Here is a 20,140-nt window from a genome sequence, read left to right on the forward strand (position 1 = left end):
CTTTGGCTACAGAGTATGCGAGTCACAAAGTGCGGGTCAATGCTATTGTACCTGGATACGTGGAAACAGACATGACAAAAGGTACGCATGCCACGGTGTTGTTTGTTAAGGCGTGCTCTAACCACGGCCAGACCTGAATGCCACTGAGCTTCAGCAACGCATCCCGTTGAATCGTTTCGGCAGACCCTCCGAAATCGCGCACGCAGCATTGTTCCTCGCAGAAAACCGATATGCACATAATTGTGTGTTGAACTTGGATGGCGGCTTATCTGCCGTCTGATTCCATTAACTTTACTACGCTGGTTGATGTCTTTTACATTCAACTGCCATTCCGGCCTTGCAAGACGGCCCAGTGGCGTTCTCCAGATGTGTTTCCTTCCACCAGATGATCCAGACCGAGGTATATACCCAGTGAGTCCTCCCAAAAGACGCCCATGCCAAACGTTTCCATGCGACTGATTGGTGTATAGTACAAGAGAAAAAGAAAATCTAGATGCCGCTTGCGCTTCGGTGACGCGCAGTTCGCTGGACTGATGTTCGTAGTGGGATGAGTAGAATGGCTGTCAAAGACGAATGAGGGCTGATGATCCAATAGCGAGACGAGAAGAATGAAGTATGTCGAATACTCCAATAATCGTCTGTAGACAGCCAAAACGATCATGAGGTCCAAGTGAGGACGATGCGCCAAGATGTGGGCAGCAACCCAACTTTTGTTGAAGGTTTATTCAGTCGTCATCAATGACAATCGCTCCGTCCTTGTCGTCCTCAATGGTTATGTGGCCGTCGTCTTTCTTCTGCGACTCCTCCATGACCTTGCCCTTCTTTCGGACGAAGTCGTCCTCCAGGCCTGCTTGGCTGGCTGTGCGCTTCGCAGCACCGTTCGTGCTTCCGTTTGTAACACCATTGGTAACGGTGCCATTGACAGTCGCATGACCGTTGGTCTCTGGCGCAGGTGCCTTGGGTTTGGTCGGAATCTTGATCTCATCGGGTAACCTGAGCGGATTCGCGTTCTCGGTGAACTCTGTGTGTATGATGCAGAGCACTAGATCAACTTTTGGGTCTTCTTCCGAGTCGTCAGAAACCGTGAGGAAGGTGTCATTCTTCAAGTTGAGTTCCTCAAATGTCTTCTCGAGATGAATGTCTTCGTCCATGTCATAAAGTATGTCTGAGTCGCGCTTGACGCTGAACTCTTCTCCGTAGCCGAGCTTCTCCTTTAGGACCATGTTGATCAGATCGCTTAGCTTCGCGCGCGGTGTATCGACGTGCAGGGTGGCATAGCATACACCACACGTCGCACAGTGGGGGTTCGGTGGTCGGAGTGATTCGCTTGAAATAACGCGCTCGGTGCTGCGGGTGAGGAAGACCATCTTGGCCTTGTCGAGCTGGTCGCGCATAACCTTGAAGGCTTGTAAGACGCAGAGACTGGCAGTCATGGCGTTTGTTGTCGCAATGGCAGGGATGATGTTGCCAGCCATTTCTGTAACCTGTTAGCAACTATTCCATCCATGTGTAGGCGCTTCCTTACGCTTGATGTCAAACTTTGACCGCATCTCGATGCCGAAGATGTGTGAGCGCAGATTGGCACTCGCAACGACAAAGTCGAGCGTATCTACATCGTCCTTGTCGAAGCTGAGAATAGGTGCCGCATTGCCAACGTCGGCATTTGCGCGCGTCTCTTCTAGGCGGGTGCTGAGTCGCTTGATACTGTCGACGAAGACGGCGAAGTTCTCGGCTACATTCCATGTGACTTGGTCTTGCTGCGCGATTCCCGTGCCCACACCCAGTGATTCTTGCATAAGCGCGTCGTAGTCCAACGCCTCTGGCGCCCGTTTGGTCTTCCACATGTCTTCCATGCTCCGTAACCGCTCAATGTCCTCTTTGAACACCTTGTCGAACACCAGTCGTGGGAAGTCTTGGGAACCCATGGAGTCGCGAATGCGCTTCAGCGCTTGTGCCTCCTTTTGCAGATTTGCGACTTCGCTTGCGTTGTCGGCATCTTCGCTGTGATCGAGTTCGGGCGCTTCGTCTTCCGAGGTGCCAAAGATTTCGGCGAACAGATACGACTTGCCCCATACTATGCAGTGGATGGGTTGCGAGGGTGTGCTTCGGATGGTGCATACGGGGAAGGACTTGGGCGCGGCTTTTGGCGTGCAGTCGTAGCATTCGGTTTCGCCCTATAATACAATTAGCACAATCGTTCAGTAACGTAGTCGCATTGAGGTCGCGCACCCTCTTGATAACCTGGACCTGTCCATTGAAGCCGGTCGTGCCACTCTCGATCAACGGCACATTGGCGGCAAGGCACATCCTGTTGACATGTCGCCGCGCATCGAGATTGTCCAGCGCATTGAAGACGAGGCCGAAGCTCTGGAACCACGCGACGTTGAACTGGCCATCCTTGATGTTATCGTGGTACGCAACGATGCTGACGTCGGGATTGAACTTGCCGGCCGACTCTTTCGCAACCTATGAGCTGTCAGCGCAAGGTCTCTCACCTATTTGGGGAGGTAGATCCTGCCGTACCAGTGCTTTGGACTTCTTGATATGCTCATTGCGGAACAGGAACTGGCGGTTGAGGTTGCTGAGATCGATGGTGTCGAGATCTACGATGTGGATCTCGCCGAAGCCGGTGAGGACGAGGTTCTTGAGGAGTTCGCAGCCAATGCCGCCAGCTCCTACCATCAAGACGCGTGACTAAAGCGCATTAGCGACTGCCCTGTGCCATGTTTGCGCGTGGTTGCAGCTACCTCTTTGATGCGCTGATGGAGCGTGCCACCGAGGCTCTGCCGAGCAAACTTGTCGCGTGCCATTGCGGGTTCGGGGGTGGGAGTAGGCGCGAGCGAGGTTGTGGTGCGGGCGAGGCTACGACATGCGAAAGTTGGCGAGGTGCCCGTCTCAGGTGAAGGCGACAGGTGAGAGACGTCAGTGCAGCTGGTAGCGCCGCTCCACTGGGCCTGCGCCGCTCGCGTTCAGCCTCCGAAGCTTGGCACCTAAACGAGCGCCCTATGAGTGGATCGTGGGCCTCTGAACTGCCGGGACACACTCTGGCTGCTGCTCGCTACGACAAAAAACTTGCTTGGGAGCCCGGTGGAGCTTACTAACGACATATACGAGCCGCCGCAGAAGTCCCATTCATCACGACTACCGGAACCGGAGCTAGCGCACACAGTCATCCATCATCATGTCCGACGACGAAGTTGACCATGAGCTGCTAGACCTCATGCGGAAGCACTGGGGTGGTGGTGCCAAAGAGGAAGGTCCGCCAGAAACAAAAGTTTTGGAGAATGCCCAGTTCATCTGCGATAACAGCATGGACGTTGCTCTCGATATGCGCTCAACCAAGGTCGCTGCCCAACTTGTTCTTGACGAGATGGAGAAGCGCGAGTATTCCACCAAAACATGGTCAGAGCATGAGCTGCACCCCAAAGCAAAAGACGAGAGCACTGTCAATTTCATCTTCACGATGGATCTGCTCAACTTCAGCTTCTGGAGCGAGAAGAGCGACGAGGAGCGCTTCGCAGTAGTCTACAAGGGAAAGAGATGGACTGGCTACTGGAGTCTGGTTGCCATTTTACAAAGAGCGTTGGAGCAAGACATACCCATCACTAGCCCGGAATTCTGGGTCGATGAAGAACTGTGTTCGGATGAAGTACTGCGGACTGTATTCTCTTCTGGTACCGACGAGGAGATTCCCATGTTCGAGCAAAGGATGCGATGTTTAAGAGAAGCAGGCCAAATCCTAGAGGAGGTGTGTTTGTGATGAACCACCAACACAGAAGAGCAAGTTGACTTATCACTGACGTTGCAGGAATTTGACGGTAGTGTCGTCACACTTATTGAAGACGCGAACAACTCCGCTGCCGGCCTTGTGAATCTACTCGCCGAAAAGTTCAACTGTTTCAGAGATGAAGGCAGGTTCGAGAACAAGAAGGTGCGCTTCTTGAAGCGAGCCCAAATCTTCGTTGCAGATCTGTGGGCTGCGTTCGATGGCGAGGGATATGGCGAGTTCAACGACATTGACAAGATCACAATGTTTGCAGGTAAGACATCTCTGCCTCTGGCACAATTTATATTCCAGCTGACTGATGCATCTGCAGATTACCGCATTCCTCAAATGCTACACTCACTAGGCATAGTCTGGTACTGCCCGCCTCTCGAGAACAAGGTACGCCGCCTTGAAACCATCGAGTCTGGCCACTCCTGGGAGATGCAGATCCGAGGTTGTAGTATCTGGGCTGTAGAGCTTCTCCGCAAGGAGATTCTGAAGCTGAAACCGGACGCCAAGGTCAACGCTATCCTCATCGACTTCTTCCTGTATGATCTTGCGAAGGAAAAGGAGAAGGAGGAGGCAGACGTCATACCACACCATCGGACGAGAAGCATATGGTATTGAGAGCCAAGAACAGCGGTGCACCTGAAACCGAAACATAACTTTGGGCGCCCTATCGCTTCCTGATCGGTGAGAATTAGTAGTTGGTCACTTCGTGGACAGGTCAAAGGCGGTGGGGTCGCTTCGAGCATTCGCCACTTCCAAGTTTGCGCAACTTCCAGAGACAACGCACATCTCAGTTGTCGCATAACGGCACAACACCAACCGCTGGATTCGCTCTCATGTCTTGTCCGCGCTACAGGCTGAAGCTGGGGCATGCAACGTTTTCTTGGCACCGTTACGCCTTCCCAGTTATCGTTAGACGCCTATGGTAAGGCTGGCCATTCAACCCCCGCAACGGCCTTACCTAACCCTGGTCTCCAGTATTCGTAGACAAATTACGATCATACTGGTGATCATTATAGCACGGATGAAGCCGCCGGTCACACATTTTCAGTAAAGCAGGGGTTTGACAACCGGGCCTATTTGCCAATTTCGGTGATTCGGGCGGGTGTTTGCACGATAGCAGCGCAACGATGAGCACGTGTGATCCACACTCTATGTCAGCAGTTCTCTTGAAATATCTAGGCACTTGGCCATCTGTCTAAGAAATTTCATTTTCGACCGACTCTCGCTTCATTCATTATTTTCATTTCGTAAGGTTCCGTTAGCGGCCTAGCTAAGGAGCAGGTGAGAGTGGTGGCTTAACTCATTCACATTTATGTACAAGTGCTCACCTGGCAAACACTCGCTTTGTTAACATTCGAACCGGAGTCCAGTTCTGCCAGCAGCAGCTCCTCTGACCAGAGCGCCTCTCACTGAACGATGGGAAACCAACAAAGTTCCGCCGTCCAGCAGTGTCTGGAGCAAGCTATCGGAAAGGATCATGTCGCCTTCAAGAACACACCACTCTACCAGATCTCACACGTCAAGCCCTACAACCTCGGTGTTCCGGTGACACCAGCGGCGGTTACCTACCCCAAGACGGCCGACGAGGTCTCCGCGATTGTAAAATGCGCAGTCGACAATAGCCTCAAAGTTCAGCCACGATGTGGTGGACATTCATACGCCAACTACGGTATCGGAGGTCAAGACAACACCATTGTAGTCGACATGAAGAACTTCCAGCAATTCTCCATGGACAAGTCTACCTGGCAGGCCACAATCGGTGGCGGTACGCTCCTTCGCGACGTCACTGAGCGACTCCACGACAACGGTAAACGCGCCATAGCCCATGGAACATGTCCACAAGTCGGAATCGGAGGCCATGCAACGATAGGTGGCCTGGGACCGACTTCACGCATGTGGGGCTCCACTCTCGATCACGTAGAAGAGGTGGAAGTAGTCTTGGCGAATTCGACAGTAGTGCGTGCTTCCGAGAAGCAAAACCAAGATATCTTTTTCGCGACAAAAGGCGCTGCAGCCGGTTTCGGCATAGTCACAGAGTTCAAGATGCGCACGCAGGCCGAGCCCGGCGAAGCAGTCCTCTACTCTTACAACTTCCACGGCGGCTCGTCTGCATCAAAGGCTGAAGCGTTCAAGCAATGGCAGAAGCTCATATCGGACCCGGCCCTTTCCAGGAAGTTCGCGAGCCAGTACATCCTCACCGAACAGCTCGGCGCCATCATCACAGGCACCTTCTTCGGCAGCCAAGCCGAATTCGACAGTCTGAACATCACATCTCGTCTCCCAACCGGTTCGGCTCTGGAATCGATAGAACTAAAAGACTGGCTGGGTGTAGTAGGCCACTGGAGCGAAGACATCGCTTTAGAGATTGTTGGCGGAATACCATCCAACTTCTACGCGAAATCCCTTTCGTACACCGAAAAAGATATCATACCCGACGAGACCATCGACAAGTTGTTCAAGTACATCGACGAAGCAGACAAAGGCGGTGCACTGTGGTTCATCATCTGGGACCTTGAGGGCGGCGCTATCAACGACGTCGCGCCTGATGCTACAGCCTACGGTCATCGTGACGCGCTGTTCTACCATCAGGCTTATGCTGTTAATCTCTTTGGCAAGGTCAGTCATTACCATCTTTGAAACAAACCGGCAAGCGTACTAATGATATATCAGGTCAACGACAAAACCCGCAATTTCCTCAACGGCTTGAACAACGTGGTTCTCGATGCGCTGCCCGACCACAACCAAGGAGCGTATGCCGGATATGTTGATCCTGCTCTCGGCGAGAACAGCGCGAGTCTGTATTGGGGTGGTAATGTTGAGAGGTTGGAGCGGATTAAGGCGGAGGTTGATCCGTTGGATGTGTTTCACAATCCGCAGAGTGTACGGCCGGCGAAGAAGTAGGTGGAGAAGAGGGTGCTGTTTTAGATAGAGGGGTGTGGCTTGGTGATATGGTTCTGCCTGGCCTGGAGGCTTAGGCTCGGAATAAATCTTCTTCTCATAACAATTCTTTCCAAATTCTGTGCGGCGATGTCGCGATTAGTATGGTAATCGTGTGCGATGACATGGATAATTCCCGACTTGACAGCTGTCTTTGGTCGAACTTGTCTGCGCTAATGCTTGATATTGTACAGATACATGACTGTAGAACTAGGCTATACTACATGTGTAACCTAACATAGCGCAGTTGTGACCGGTTGTCTCATGCGCAACGAAGGACATGAACTAACCTTCAATACATATTATGGGCTACGTCGTCGATCTATTTTCCTCTCGTCACCTCAACTCCAAAATATCTCCTACGTTATATCTACTGCATTCTCTAACCAATTCCCTTCAACTTAAGACATCGGCAGCCGCTCTCGTTGCAGAAGTGGTGACTACTCAACAGTCAGCAATGCCCAAAGGACACACCCGCTTCACGATGCGTGTTGGCGACGGCGTACCTAAGAAGCCTGTCGTACCCCATCGATGTTACCGCCGTGAAAGACTCGATCGAGAAAAGGAATTGAAGAGTAGGATCCGCTGTAACAGTCATTCTGAAGCATTGCGCGCTGTGGCGAACTTTACTACTACTACTGCGTCTATTCCAGCCCGTTCTGACATGACGAACGTTAGGGCATTGAGCGTGTCTGTAGCCATCGTCGTTACAGCTGCGCTCTTCTGGACTTTTCGGGATAGGTAGATTGGCGGAGCAGACGTTGAGTTGTGTTGAGTTGGGTCTGACAATCCTTTCGCTGTCGTGATTGCTGGCTGTGCGCGAATGAGACGGAGGCTGGCTCCTACATGGCTCCAGCGAGGATTTTCCGAGAACTTAGTTACGTTGATCAACAAAAGGCGCGTCTCTACTTCTTCTGAAAAGAGTTATTCGCATGACAGTTTGGATAGTCCTGCTTTGGTGAACGGTGGCGTCGGTGCATCGGGACGCTGAAAGTAGCCACCTCTACATCGACTATGCGACTGCCTACAATGTTACAATTCACGTGTTCTATTTGTCGGGGCTTCGTTTGCGATCGACGCTTTCTGCTGCAATTACAAGAGTTGTTGATGGAAATCCGTTGCTGCCTAAGGGATTTGTGACTTGTCGAGGTGGCAAGGCTTGTCTGTGCGGTCGATGCACTAAAGATTTTCGTCCCCAGCCGATGGACCCTTGCATAATTTCCACTACTCCTTCCATCGGTATCATCAGAATCAAGTGCGTAGCTCACCTACATTGAGCGTATCTCTCCCCAAACTCCCAATTCCAGGCAATTGGTCATGGGCCGTTCGTTTATATGTTGACGTCGCGCTGGTACGCACCATGTGGCGCGTGTCCTGTAGTCCAATCAGGATGTCGCGTACCCAACAGGGCACTTTGCTGACATACTACAGTCGTTCCGTAGTATAGGCTGCGTGCTTCTGTCATGATGCCGCGGAAACCTTTCCTGGGATTGAGGCGTTTTCGTCGTCATCTAACTCTAAAGCTCTTTGGCCGCCCCGACACATTCACAAACCATCTGAGGGTTTTCTTAGGCTACGATCGTCGGCCAGAAAACATGCAGAAAATTGGAAGGTCTTTATCGGGGGGACGCAGCCCGCTAGCTGAACATTTTGGTCGAAAAGCTCGTATACCCGACCTTTTTGATCGGAGAGATCAAGTTTACCTGGCGCTTGAGGCCCAGCGGTTGCATTGGCATATGCCCCCACCGTACGCCTATCATGATCTGCTTGACGCTGCAGCGAGAGTGGGCCGTATTGAAGGGATCATGGGCTACAAGTTCAAAGACAAGATGATCTGCATCGAAGCGCTCAAGACCACTTCGGCGACTACACCGCTTTATTTCAATGGGGTCATTCATCACATAGACAAAAACAACCGCCTGGCATTGCTAGGTGATCGAGTTATCTCCTTAGCTCTATGCGATGTTTGGTTCAAGACAGGAAATACCAATGGTATGTACTGCATATAGCTCTGGTGCTTAAGCTAATACAGCGAATAGCGGAATACACTTCGATGCAGCCGGATATAGAAAGCAGAGTTGGTTTGGGTAAGAAAGGATACGCGCTCGGTATAAACGACAATCTGCTTCTTCACGATCGGCACCCCTACACATTTAATCATGTTGCCGAGGCCTTCGAAGCTGTTCTTGGTGCTATCTACTTGGACTCTGGGAACAACATCGAAACCGTCAAGGAAGTTATCACCGGAATCAAGCTCGATCGTCACAAGGGATTAGAAGAGCAGATTACGGCCCAGGATCGTCTGGACAATAAAAGGCTTGCGGCGCTGCAGTACTCTGATTATATGAGGAACCAAGCTGCGTACACTAAAAAAGCCCAGCTGGAGCATGATGCAGCACTGGCAGCGAAAGAAGCAGCAAAACTGGCGGAAAAACAGGTGGCAGATCAGCCTAGAGAGGAGGCACAAGAAGACAATGTGTCCACCAAAAGTCAAATACACGATGGACACTCGGGAACAGTTCAGCCTCAAACTAAGAAGAAGAGCAGCGTTGCGCTCACACATGCGGAGGCCTCGAAAAATCTAGCCGATTCCGTGATCGAATATCGCACGAATGGTCACCCGAGTGACGCAAAGGATCTGGGCCGACTTGGTAGACAAGACGCGCAACGCCAAAGTTCAGCCTCGAAGGAAAAAGCACCATCGAAGAATTCCAATCAGGGATCAGATTCAAAACTGCAACGACGCGCGGTCGTAGCTGCCAACAAGCTATCGAAAGAAGGCTACCTATCAAATGATGTCTTGGAACACGATGACAAGAAAACAGTCTCTAAACGCCAAGATTTGCCAACATCTCACGTCGAGAACCAGGACAAGGTAGTCACCCGAGGCACCAAACTATCGCCAGAGGAAGAAGCAGATGAGTTTGTCGCATCGATGAAGTTTCCAGCAGAAATAGAATCATCTGAGGGCTTGAAAAGCAGTGAGAAACGCATCCTGAGAATATCATGGGACATTGCGGTACGAAAATGCGCCGACAGCATCAGAATTAGCGAGGAGAGAGACTTTGAGGGAACGTTTGCGCATAGGTTGAAGCGAATGGTACGGTACCAGGTAAATGCTGGTTTAGTAAAAAACGAAACGAAAGAAACGATTAGGCTTCTCCGCCTGTCAGCAAGGCTTCGAGGCCACAGCTGGGGAGAAAAACAGGAGAAGACATATCGCAAGACCAATTCAAAGGTTCCAATCAAACCTAGTCGAGAGACAACACAGGCACCGGTGAGTGTTTCACCAGAGCCGAAAGCTGCGACGGCAACGAAAGCAAATCCTACACCACAAGAGACAGATCCTGCACTGGAGATAGTAGGCACTGTACAAGAGAAAGCAGAGCCTCTACTAGAGACTGGTATGAACAACGATAAGCCAGCCCAAAGACGCTCAGACTCGCCGAAGGAATCCCATCTTGCAGACGCAGCCACCACGGAGATGGAAGATGACAAGAACATACAAGTGCGCACCAAGGATGTTGAATCACTAGAAAGAGATATTCTCAACTCGCATAACACCGTATGGCAAACGGCCGATACCGCAGATGCGTCAACATCAGAGCAGCACAGCGGACGCACAACTCGTGCACGCCGTTCTGCTGCGGATGGCCAGGCGGAGAAGCCATCTGCTCCAAACGAATTTTTCGAATCGGACACGGACAGATTCATGTCTACCATCACGCAAAATGATTCAGAAGCGTCCGACGCCCCTCAACCGGAACCTCATGAGGAATCTGAGATGCAGTCTTCTGACTCTTCTAAGGAGCAAGGAGAATCTTCCGCCCCATCTGCAAGGATAACAAAACAAAAACGTCCCAACCGAGCCACGCGTCGTCGATCACAACATTCATGATTGCTTTTGCTCCTGGCTACAGGTACGCCAGCTGCTTGTCTATTACCGTATATGCGTCGATGCATGTGTACAATATAGTCCGAATGTATAATAGCTCAGCGAGAGATGCCTTTACAGCTGTATATCTATGTCTAGAAGAGTACGTGTAACATATATGTCGCAATATCGAGATACAGAATGCGAATCTGCATTTACCCGCTTCCAGAGCCATTGACGTCTGCTTTTGAGGTCTTGCAGCCTGGCAAAGGCATCTATCTTGACCAATTTCACAGGAAATTAACGATTAGTGAGCTACTGAACATGTCGCCAAGTATCAATACGAGTTGTTGTCGTCGGTTAAGTTGGCATCGCGTCTGTGCATTAGGCGGCAACCTCGAATGTGCTAACCTCTTCTCTACCAGCGGCACAGCGAGATGTCTACTAAAGTGGCATATTCCTCGCTTTAATCCTCAACGCAAGAAGTTGGTATAACGCGATTTCAACATGGCATCCCACAAGCGCCCACGACTTCCACCGGCCCAATTAGCCGCCATAATGAACGACTATTACACCTTTTTGACCACTCTCTACATACCATCTTCAGCATTGAAACGCCCGCCTCCAGGTGGCTGGCCAAACATTACTGCGGAGGCGACAAAGTGTCTGGACAAATCGCATGTTGTCATTGAGGTCATGAAGCATTTATCATACATTGATGAGGCTGAGGCCGGCGAGATGATCACGAACATTCACTACAAGAGCGACGTGGTAGATTACTCCACATACACGAAAGAGGACTTTGAGAGATATGATGTATCGTATGGAGAAGACGGGCTCAAAGTTTGTATAGAAGAGATGGAGGAGCGGAGAAGAGAAGAAGAGGAAGCAGAAGAAGAGGGGGAGGAGGAGAATAACGACATGAATGACGATGAACAGAACAACACCAACGAGGATGAAGAGGACAGCGAAGACGAAGAAATCAATAGCGACGACGAGAACGCACCGCATGACGAAGGTTACAGTTCCAACGAAGAAGAAGACTACGGCGACGACCCCGACTCCGTCGACATAAAAGACATCCTCCTCCTATCCATGGGCTACGAATCCGGCGGACGGATCCTCCTCCTCGACGTACACAAAGGCATCATCCACGAAGACATAGTTCGCTGCCAACTCGTCTCTGGCGTATGGATAGAAGACTTCTTCGACGATATGAAGGACAAGCTCCGGAGGTTGGATTGCGTACCCGTAAGAGGCGAACTCTATGAGGGCGTGCCTGAGGTGGAGGATAATGGGCCGGTGCCTGAAACGGCGGATCCCTCGATGGAAGAGCACGACGAGGAGCACGTGAAGGTATGCAAGAGGATTTATCGCAAGTTTGGGTGGCCGGGGGAGGGGTTTAGGAAGGATGAGGCGTTGGAGGCGGTGGAGAAGTATCGGGTGAGTGCTTGGGGTTGTTGATGCGGAGGTTGTGGTGGAGAATGGAGTTGATAGAGTGAATTGGAGAAAGATACCATAAACGAGTTATCCTAGCGCCGCATAACCGTAGCCGTCGCACTGATTACAGTAGCAACCGCGGTGATAACATAACGCCACGCATTCGTCCTCGCCCACGTCTCAGCAATAGTCTTCATATCCACTTTCTCAGCCCACTTCTTCGCCGCCTCACTTGCCGTATCTTTATCTGTACCCTGCCCAACACCTTTCAAAACAACTCCCTCATCGCGCAATATCTCTTGAGCCTTCCACTTTCCCGCGCCATTCACTCCTGGCTCCATGTACAGGGCTGTGTACGGGATGATACTAGCATTTACAAGTCCTGCAACAGCGTACAGGAGCCTTGCGGAAGAAGATTGATCATTGCAAAGGTAGGCGAGGAGAATGTTGGTTGAAGCGCCGGATAAGATGAGAGGTGCGACAAAGATGGGTGCGAATTGGTAGGCTTGAAGCCATTGCTTTGCTAGGAGTTTTGGTGGGGCATGCGTGATGAGGGGTGGCATGACGACATGACTGTATGCGAAAGTGAAGCCTGGCAGATTCGACTATTAGCGGGCTTATTTGCATAGTTTTGACATCAATGTACCTGTGTATATGGCTGGCGCGATGGTTGCGATCGCTTGTAGGATGGGCACGATGGGGATGGAAGACTCGTTCATCGCGGTTGGTTACAATGAGATGGCGCTCGACGTGCGGTGGAGAGAAAATGTCGTACGCAGGATACTGTAGGAGTTATCTGAAGTGATATGTTAATGAAGCGTAGATGTACGCGCTTGGGGTACAGAGCTGACGTACTAGCGCGGTGTTTTGGATGCATCAGCATGCCTTAGCTGCATATTCTGGAACAACAGTAGAACGAACCAGATCTTCCTGTGATCTGCATGAGCTGAGGCAAGTATTTATAGCATTGACATGATCTGCATCTGGGCTCTTGTAGAGCGGCGATCCGGTCTTTCCGTGCTGTCCTGTCATGAAATCGGAGAAACCCTACTTGTACAGATATACTACAACTGATCCAGCAATCCCAAGACCTCTTGCCTGAGTTCACCCAAACCAACATCCTTCTTGAACCCCAATCTCCGGCATTGCACCTCTAATTCTCTCCTGTCTGTCCAGCCTCTGCCTAACACAACGACGACAGGATATCCAATCAATTCTGCATCCTTCAATTTCCAACCTAAGCTCTTTGCTACTCGATCATCCAACACTAGATCCACATCTCCATACCGACCTTCACCATAGATCGCGTCGTACACTTCTGCCGCGTCGCTCTCATCGACCTTTGGAGATGTGAGGATGACGGCTTCATAGGGCGCTATCGCCCTTGGCCAGTTCAGCCCTTGAGCGTCTGAGAGAAGTGAAGCGACAGCTCCAATGATGCGCGAAACGCCGATACCGTGGCAGCCCATTTGTATTGGGGAGGAGAGGTTCTGGTCTGGTAGTGCGACGACCGCGTTGAGGGGCTTGCTGTAGCGGGTGCCGAGGTGGAAGGTGTGGCCTACTTCGATGGCTTTCTGGACGTCGAGTTTTCCGTCCGAGCAGCGAGGACATGGATCGCCAGTTCCGACGGGCGTGAGATTTAGTTTGGAAGACAGAGGATTTGAGAGAGACCTATCGTTCTTATCGAAGGCAAGGGAGGGGTCGAAGAGGTCGATGGTATCTGTTTTCTTTCGGAGCAGAGAAGCGAGTGATGAGGATTCGATGCCGGTGTCCAACTCGATGTCCTCTGGAAGTGCTTTCTTGACAGCGTGAAGATTGACATTCTCATGTCTCTGTCTTACATCTGTCTCACTCTCGGATGGACGCGGTATCCACACGTTGATCTTTGTCTTTTTATCGACGCTTATACCTGTGTACGCCAGCCAGCTGTCAGTACATGACGCTACAGCTTGGCCGCTCTTTTCCACAAGCTCCTCGTTGGCGACGTAGTCGCATGAGTTGCAAGACCATACGTTGTCTTCGCCTTTGGGAGAAACAAAATGATACTCGTGGCTCAGTTTACCTCCCATGTTGCCAGAATCGGCATCGGCGACTAGGTACGGCAGTCTGAGCTCGTTGAATAAATTGTTGTATGCTTCCCGTACTTCTTCGTATGTCTTGAGCGCGGCTTCTGTTGAGTGGTCGAATGTGTATAGATCTTTCATCATGAACTCCTTAGCTCGTAACAGCCCTTGTCTTGGTCTTCGTTCGTCGCGGTATTTGCGTCCGATCTGATACAGCCTCTGTGGCAGATCCTTATATGAATGTACCATACTGGCTACAAGTGCGGTGATCTCTTCCTCATGAGTTGGCGATAGTAAGAAGCCAGATTCTCTTCTGTCTTTGATGCGCAGGAGTTCAGAGTTTGCGGAGTAGCGACCGGACTGCCGCCATAACGATTCCGTGGTGATGGAAGAGAGCGAAAGTTTCGAAGCACCAATCGAGCTCATGTGCTTGTCAATTAGCGCTTCAAGCTTATTCTGAACGCGTAAACCTAGGGGTAGAAGATGAAAGACTCCCGAATGTGCCTGCGCATGATGAGACAAGTGCTAAAAGTCAAGAGGTTGTAGATGTATACCTGACGGAGAAAGCCACCTCTAACGAGAAGAGAGTGAGACTCATCTGAAGAGTCGTTAGTCAATGTATGCTAGTCGCTCCGATGATCCTCACCTTGCTCGCCGTCCTGGGGTGATATACCACCGGTTGGTGCCCAGAATTTGGATAATCGATTTCTTGAGTCGGTCTAAGCCAATCATCAGCGTTGCCATCTAAATCACGAACTTTATTGGGACAGCTTACAGCTATATATCTAGCATGTCGAAAGCCTTGTATTGGTGTTCGCTGGGTTCGCGATTGCCATGCAGCTCTACGAATATACGCCGCCATGCGCGCACCACAATGACGATGTTCGATCAACTTCAAACAAAGAGCTCAGAGTCACACTGTATATTTTAAGACGGAAAGGAAAGAGTGGAAATGTTGGATGTTCCGTAAGTGGTGCACAACAGCGGGAGATCCGCCTCCAACATGACGAGCACAGACCACGTCGAATCTCAAAGCGCATGGAAATATTTGGAGATCGAACCCATCTCTCAATTGCTCCACGACCACATCTCACGTAAGCATAGCGATTCCTATACTGGGACAGTATATCTTGGGAAGGTACTAATCGACATCCAGAATGCCTCCACGGATACGTATCAGGCCACGCGCCCTCCGCGCCTGCACCTCGAACCCAACCCACCCCATCTCTCTACCCGCAATCGCGACCTACGCCACAGTAGCAGCGACCACCCCCGCGCCCCCAATCCAGCAGACATACAAAGCCGCACCGCCAGTACTACGATACCCACCCACGCAACCACCCTCTCACAAGCCGCCGGAGGTCCGCAAAACCCAACTCCACCGCCAATACCAATCGCTGCTCCGATCCTCGCCTCTGATCCTGATATTCCAGCACAACAATGTAAAAGCGGTAGAATGGATGAGCATAAGGCGGGAGCTAGCCATTGCCCTCCGCAAGCTAGATGCCGAGAGAGTGAAGAACGGGCAAGAGACGCTTGCAGAGGAGGTTAAGATGCAGGTCATCCAGACGAACATCTTCGCAAGCGCACTGCGCGTCGTCGAGTTCTTTAACCCGGAAACTTCGACAATGGATCATGCGCAACATCCTACGGACCCGCGGACACCGACGAGCGCGCAGATACCGAACACGAGTAATGACGCAGCAGACGAGCGCTTCACACACGGTCTGTCGAGACGGGCATACGAAATTGCGAACAACAGGAAGTTGAAGTTGGAATTGGAGCCTCTGCTCTCGGGGCCTCTTGCCGTCGTAGCGTTCCCCGATGTTGCGCCGCAATACCTCAAGACCGTTCTATCTATCCTCTCGCCTTCGAAGCCTGGCTTCCCCGCTCCAAGCCGAAAAGCGAACCCAGACTATTACGAACCAGCCGTCCAAGCTGGTCTCCAGAAGCTGATGCTTTTGGGTGCGAGGGTAGAGGGCAAGGTCTTCGACGTAGACGGCACGAAGTGGGTTGGTGGCATTGCTGGAGGTATCGACGGCCTCCGCGCTCAGCTTGTACATATGCTGCAGGGTGTTGGTGGAAGTCTTACTGGTGCTCTGGAGGGCGCGAGCAAGAGTCTGTACTTTACTGTCGAGGGAAGGAGAATGGACATGGAGGAGAAGGAGAAGGGTCCCGAAGAGGAGAAGAAAGAGTGATTGCGAGAGCAGTGTACATTATTTGTATAGTCATTGACGCGGAATATACGAATTCGACGTACGAGGCTGAGGTATGGCATTGTCATTGTTTGTGTGCGTGTCGAATGAAGTCGATATGCCCGATCTCCTCGTTGTTCAATGGAGTATGAAGTCGTGTAACCTTTCTCTACTGTTCGCTTTCTAGAGACTTTGTTATGATGATCGTTGAGATCTCACGAAGTACCGTAGCGGCAAACCTCCAGGATATTTTCTGTAATAGTGAACGTTCGATTGAGGTCATTTCTTCTATCCTCAGGGCAGACTGTGAGTAGTAACTTCATTTCACTCCTCTTCACCACGCAAAAGTCAAGCCTTGATTTATACTTTACGATTCGATTCGTTTTATATAGGTATCCACATATGCTGCGTGGTATCCTAAGGGTATCATGAGGGATCTGCCTGCCCAAATATGCACACTTGGAAAGATTTGTAGTGGAAAATAAAAAGAACTCCCCTTTCTTTCTTCGAGAGACAGAACTCGCGCGCGCGCAGACACACACAGAAAAAAAAGACACAAACTCAAAACGTCCTGGGCGCCCCAATCTGGTTCCTCGTATATATAGGAGAGGTATAGGAATGTCGTGGTCGTCATATCCCAATTCGCTCGATCGATCGCTCGCTCGCTTCACTCCTGCCGCGCATTATGCCAATAAAGAATAGTTTGGTGTGTGTGAGAGTGAGGGTTGGTGTGGAGAAGCATGTTCAGTCGAGCTCAATGTCGCCGTTGCTTTCGTGAACCGATTTTTCCGTTAAACGCCGATTGTGGAGAGAGATCCGTAACCCCGATGCTGCTAAGTTGATATGTGTGAAAGGAAAATCTGACGTCGCTATCGTCGTGCGCCGCCTACTTCGACCGAGTGTGATGTTCGTTCAAATTGGAGCTTTCGTCGCTTGTTCGCCATGTTGCCGCCTGGTGTGTCTTCGCCTCCGGTGGAGTCTGCGTAGTCGTCTCCGAAGCCCTCGCCGTAGCCTTGGAATGCGGCATCGGTGTATCCGCGCTTTGAGCTTGATCGCTCTGGCCTTACTGCACCCCGGTTCATATGGTTGGTCGGTGTTGGTGCGGAGGATGTGAAGGGTGTGGCTCGCTGTGGTGGTATTTCCTGTGGTTTGGGTTTTACGGCATCGTCTGTGCCGAGATAGGCCTTGTATTTGGCAGCTTCTGCGTTGGGGAGAGGTCCAGGAGCTGTGCCTGCGAAGGCGTCGTCGAGAAGTCTGCTGAGGTTTGAACTCAATGCTGTGCCGTCTGCTGTCAGCCCCTGCTTCTCGGGCTCTCTGTTCTGCACATGTTGCGACTGCCAAATCTCTTCGGGCATTAGCAGCAGATCCCGGAAAACGCCGTCCATCTTAATCGCTTTTGGCTTGCCGGCGATCTGCATCTGCTTGATATGACCCTCGTAGGACTTGCGAAGCTTGTTAATCTTCTCGCCTGTTACCGGGTCATTGCGGGCTACAGTGCTGGCGAGCGGGTTGAGCCTGTAGAGTGAGATGAAATTTTGCGAGGGTTGTGGCCGTGCTATCTCTATCTTCTCGCTGTTGAGTTTGAACAATTGGCTGCCGCAAATGCCTTGGGCAGCCTTGAGTCGGCCGTCTTCGGTGTATGGCGATTCGGCTTGCCGGTTGTGGTTGGACAGCCTGTGGTGACGCAACCGCGTCATGTCATCGTCTGCGCTCTCTTCCATCGTCGCATCGCCATCGCTGTCGATATTGGCGCTCGACATGAAGCCGGCAGTGCTCGCGGGGGTCGGGAAGGGGTGCTGGTTGGATGCCGATGTTGCCGACTGGGAGAGCGAGTTGGACATGGGCAGGGAGGATTGCGGTGAGCGGTCCGACACGGCGGAGTTTGTCGTGGGGAAGCCTCCATTGGATTGCGAATTCATCGAGTAGGGTGGCGAGGTGGGCGTTCGAGGGTGAATGAGCGTCTTTGTCGTCTGGCCGCTCGCCTTGGCAGCGACGTCAAAGGGCGGGCTGGCGGGTGAGAATCTTCCTATCGAGTCCAAACGTTGCCGTTTCGCGCTGTGATCCGACATAGAGGCCGTCTTCGGGGGTGGTGCGAGGGGGGAGAGCTCGTCGGCGTGCGTGGAGCGTGCAGCGGTGGGTGAGAGGAGGGCTCGTACTGAAGCGCTTGGCGTCCTCCGCGCGGGTCGACCGCGGCAGCAAGGTGGGCGCGCTACTCGATGGTGCGCATGCGAAGAGAGCGGACGGCTGCGCTGGCGACGATGGGCGGCGGGCGATGGGGCGGGGCGTGGGCGTGGCGGGATGCGCAGGAGGGTTGTGGGCGGCTGAGGGTGCGAAGATGTGAAGGAGATGATGGGGTTGACCGGCGGTTTGGGCTCAGCGCTGTCTCGACTGCTCACGTGACGTGCCGGGGCCCATGGTCCGCCATCTAAAACCGCCTTTCGTGTTAGGGCGTGTCAACCATTCATCGCCGCTGCAACAACAAGACAACCAGACAAAGCATCGCCATACCCTGTGCATCTTTGATGTATGGATGACAACAGGCCGCGCGCCGGTGCCTCTGCTGCGGCCGCCTCACCTGGTGCAGCGCCGACTGCGCGCCCCGAGGCATCGAATCCACCCGCGCCGAGCAATGCGCCCAAGATCCAGCAGCCGAAACCCCAAGCTCTGCCATCGCGATCCGGCCCCAGCGCCATCCTGGTCTCGCCGCGACAGAAAGGCAACCCCATCCTCAACAGCGTGCGCTCCGTCGCATGGGAGTACTCTGACATTCCCGCCGACTATGTCGTCGGTGCCACAACATGTGCCCTCTTCCTGTCGCTCAAGTACCACCGTCTGCATCCCGAGTATATCTACAACCGCATCCGAGACTTGAAGGGCCAGTACAGCCTGCGCATCCTCCTTACCATGGTCGATATTGAAAATCATGAAGATCCATTGAGAGAGCTATCCAAGACGTCATTAGTCAACAACGTCACAGTCATGCTATGTTGGAGCGCACCGGAAGCCGGTCGCTATCTGGAACTTTTCAAGACATTCGAGAACGCTGCACCGACCAGCATTCGCGCTCAGCAAGCAGGCACTTATTCAGAGAAGATGGTCGAATTCATCACCGTACCACGCAGCATCAACAAGACAGATGCAGTAGGCTTAGTCTCTAATTTTGGAAGCATCCGCACTGCAATCAACGCTGGGCCTGAGGAAATTGGCCTAATAGCAGGGTGGGGTGACAAGAAGGTTCAACGATGGTGCAACGCCGTCAGGGAGCCCTTTCGGGTCAAGAAGGCAGCGCGACGAACCGTCGGTCAAGACAGCGGTGCAGCGACCATGTCACGCGACATCTCCATGGCAGAAGGCGAAAGCCAGATGCCGCCGACAGCGGATGCTGATGATACAGCACATCGCAGGGTGGACGATGCCGGGCCTCTTGCACTGGAGCTGGAGAGATCCGCTCCTTTTGCAACTTCAGGGTCGGATGCAGACAAACGACCCGATCATCGCATCGCTGAACATCTCAACCAGGACGATGAAGAAGCAATGCGTGAGGCAGAGTTGGGTGCAGTCCCACGAGGCAATGAGACTCAACCCACTGCTCCAAAACCAGTGAAGCGGAAGCAGGCAGAAGAGGAAAACATGAGCGAGGGCGTCATGGCTGCACTCAGCAAGTTGAGGAAACAATGAACAATGTTCTACGACACTTTCGAAAATGCGACATGTGACTTTGCCCAATTGATGGGCAACAATCAATCCCTGACGTTCACTTTTCAAAGTCCGCTGTGATCAATACAGCATCGTTTGCAATGGCTATCGCGAACAAATTCCATGTGCAGCATGCCGTCATGCGCCCTCTCATTGG

General features: G+C 52.1%; 10 protein-coding genes across 10 annotated transcripts; 6 read left to right on the forward strand and 4 right to left on the reverse strand.

Annotated features, from left to right (window-relative positions):
- Positions 1 to 725: 725 nt before the first annotated feature.
- Positions 726 to 2,810, reverse strand: J4E83_006617 (uncharacterized protein; the record flags this gene model as incomplete). Its single annotated transcript, XM_049333528.1, has 5 exons — positions 726 to 1,477; positions 1,526 to 2,174; positions 2,230 to 2,466; positions 2,524 to 2,694; positions 2,748 to 2,810. The coding sequence occupies 5 exons, from the start codon at positions 2,808 to 2,810 to the stop codon at positions 726 to 728; spliced, it is 1,872 nt and encodes a 623-aa protein (XP_049187250.1).
- A 371-nt stretch (positions 2,811 to 3,181) lies between these two features.
- J4E83_006618 (uncharacterized protein) lies at positions 3,182 to 4,393 on the forward strand (the record flags this gene model as incomplete). The annotated part of the gene is made up of 3 exons (XM_049333529.1): positions 3,182 to 3,748; positions 3,809 to 4,040; positions 4,098 to 4,393. 3 exons carry the CDS (start codon positions 3,182 to 3,184, stop codon positions 4,391 to 4,393), a joined length of 1,095 nt encoding a protein of 364 aa, XP_049187251.1.
- An 801-nt stretch (positions 4,394 to 5,194) lies between these two features.
- On the forward strand, positions 5,195 to 6,679 carry J4E83_006619 (uncharacterized protein; the record flags this gene model as incomplete). The annotated part of the gene is made up of 2 exons (XM_049333530.1): positions 5,195 to 6,394; positions 6,449 to 6,679. 2 exons carry the CDS (start codon positions 5,195 to 5,197, stop codon positions 6,677 to 6,679), a joined length of 1,431 nt encoding a protein of 476 aa, XP_049187252.1.
- A 2,089-nt stretch (positions 6,680 to 8,768) lies between these two features.
- On the forward strand, positions 8,769 to 10,613 carry J4E83_006620 (uncharacterized protein; the record flags this gene model as incomplete). The annotated part of the gene is made up of 1 exon (XM_049333531.1): positions 8,769 to 10,613. One exon carries the CDS (start codon positions 8,769 to 8,771, stop codon positions 10,611 to 10,613), a length of 1,845 nt encoding a protein of 614 aa, XP_049187253.1.
- A 534-nt stretch (positions 10,614 to 11,147) lies between these two features.
- J4E83_006621 (uncharacterized protein) lies at positions 11,148 to 12,053 on the forward strand (the record flags this gene model as incomplete). Its single annotated transcript, XM_049333532.1, has 1 exon — positions 11,148 to 12,053. The coding sequence occupies one exon, from the start codon at positions 11,148 to 11,150 to the stop codon at positions 12,051 to 12,053; it is 906 nt and encodes a 301-aa protein (XP_049187254.1).
- Positions 12,054 to 12,121: 68 nt separating this feature from the next.
- Positions 12,122 to 12,748, reverse strand: J4E83_006622 (uncharacterized protein; the record flags this gene model as incomplete). Its single annotated transcript, XM_049333533.1, has 2 exons — positions 12,122 to 12,621; positions 12,676 to 12,748. The coding sequence occupies 2 exons, from the start codon at positions 12,746 to 12,748 to the stop codon at positions 12,122 to 12,124; spliced, it is 573 nt and encodes a 190-aa protein (XP_049187255.1).
- Positions 12,749 to 13,093: 345 nt separating this feature from the next.
- Positions 13,094 to 14,954, reverse strand: J4E83_006623 (uncharacterized protein; the record flags this gene model as incomplete). Its single annotated transcript, XM_049333534.1, has 4 exons — positions 13,094 to 14,596; positions 14,647 to 14,690; positions 14,739 to 14,811; positions 14,868 to 14,954. The coding sequence occupies 4 exons, from the start codon at positions 14,952 to 14,954 to the stop codon at positions 13,094 to 13,096; spliced, it is 1,707 nt and encodes a 568-aa protein (XP_049187256.1).
- A 295-nt stretch (positions 14,955 to 15,249) lies between these two features.
- On the forward strand, positions 15,250 to 16,290 carry J4E83_006624 (uncharacterized protein; the record flags this gene model as incomplete). Its single annotated transcript, XM_049333535.1, has 1 exon — positions 15,250 to 16,290. The coding sequence occupies one exon, from the start codon at positions 15,250 to 15,252 to the stop codon at positions 16,288 to 16,290; it is 1,041 nt and encodes a 346-aa protein (XP_049187257.1).
- An 866-nt stretch (positions 16,291 to 17,156) lies between these two features.
- On the reverse strand, positions 17,157 to 18,356 carry J4E83_006625 (uncharacterized protein; the record flags this gene model as incomplete). The annotated part of the gene is made up of 1 exon (XM_049333536.1): positions 17,157 to 18,356. One exon carries the CDS (start codon positions 18,354 to 18,356, stop codon positions 17,157 to 17,159), a length of 1,200 nt encoding a protein of 399 aa, XP_049187258.1.
- A 457-nt stretch (positions 18,357 to 18,813) lies between these two features.
- J4E83_006626 (uncharacterized protein) lies at positions 18,814 to 19,965 on the forward strand (the record flags this gene model as incomplete). The annotated part of the gene is made up of 1 exon (XM_049333537.1): positions 18,814 to 19,965. The coding sequence occupies one exon, from the start codon at positions 18,814 to 18,816 to the stop codon at positions 19,963 to 19,965; it is 1,152 nt and encodes a 383-aa protein (XP_049187259.1).
- Between the last annotated feature and the right edge of the window lie 175 nt (positions 19,966 to 20,140).

Source organism: Alternaria metachromatica (genome assembly GCF_023757995.1).
Source record: "Alternaria metachromatica strain BMP 0045 chromosome Unknown scaffold_15, whole genome shotgun sequence".
In the NCBI taxonomy this organism is placed as follows: Eukaryota; Fungi; Ascomycota; class Dothideomycetes; order Pleosporales; family Pleosporaceae; genus Alternaria; species Alternaria metachromatica.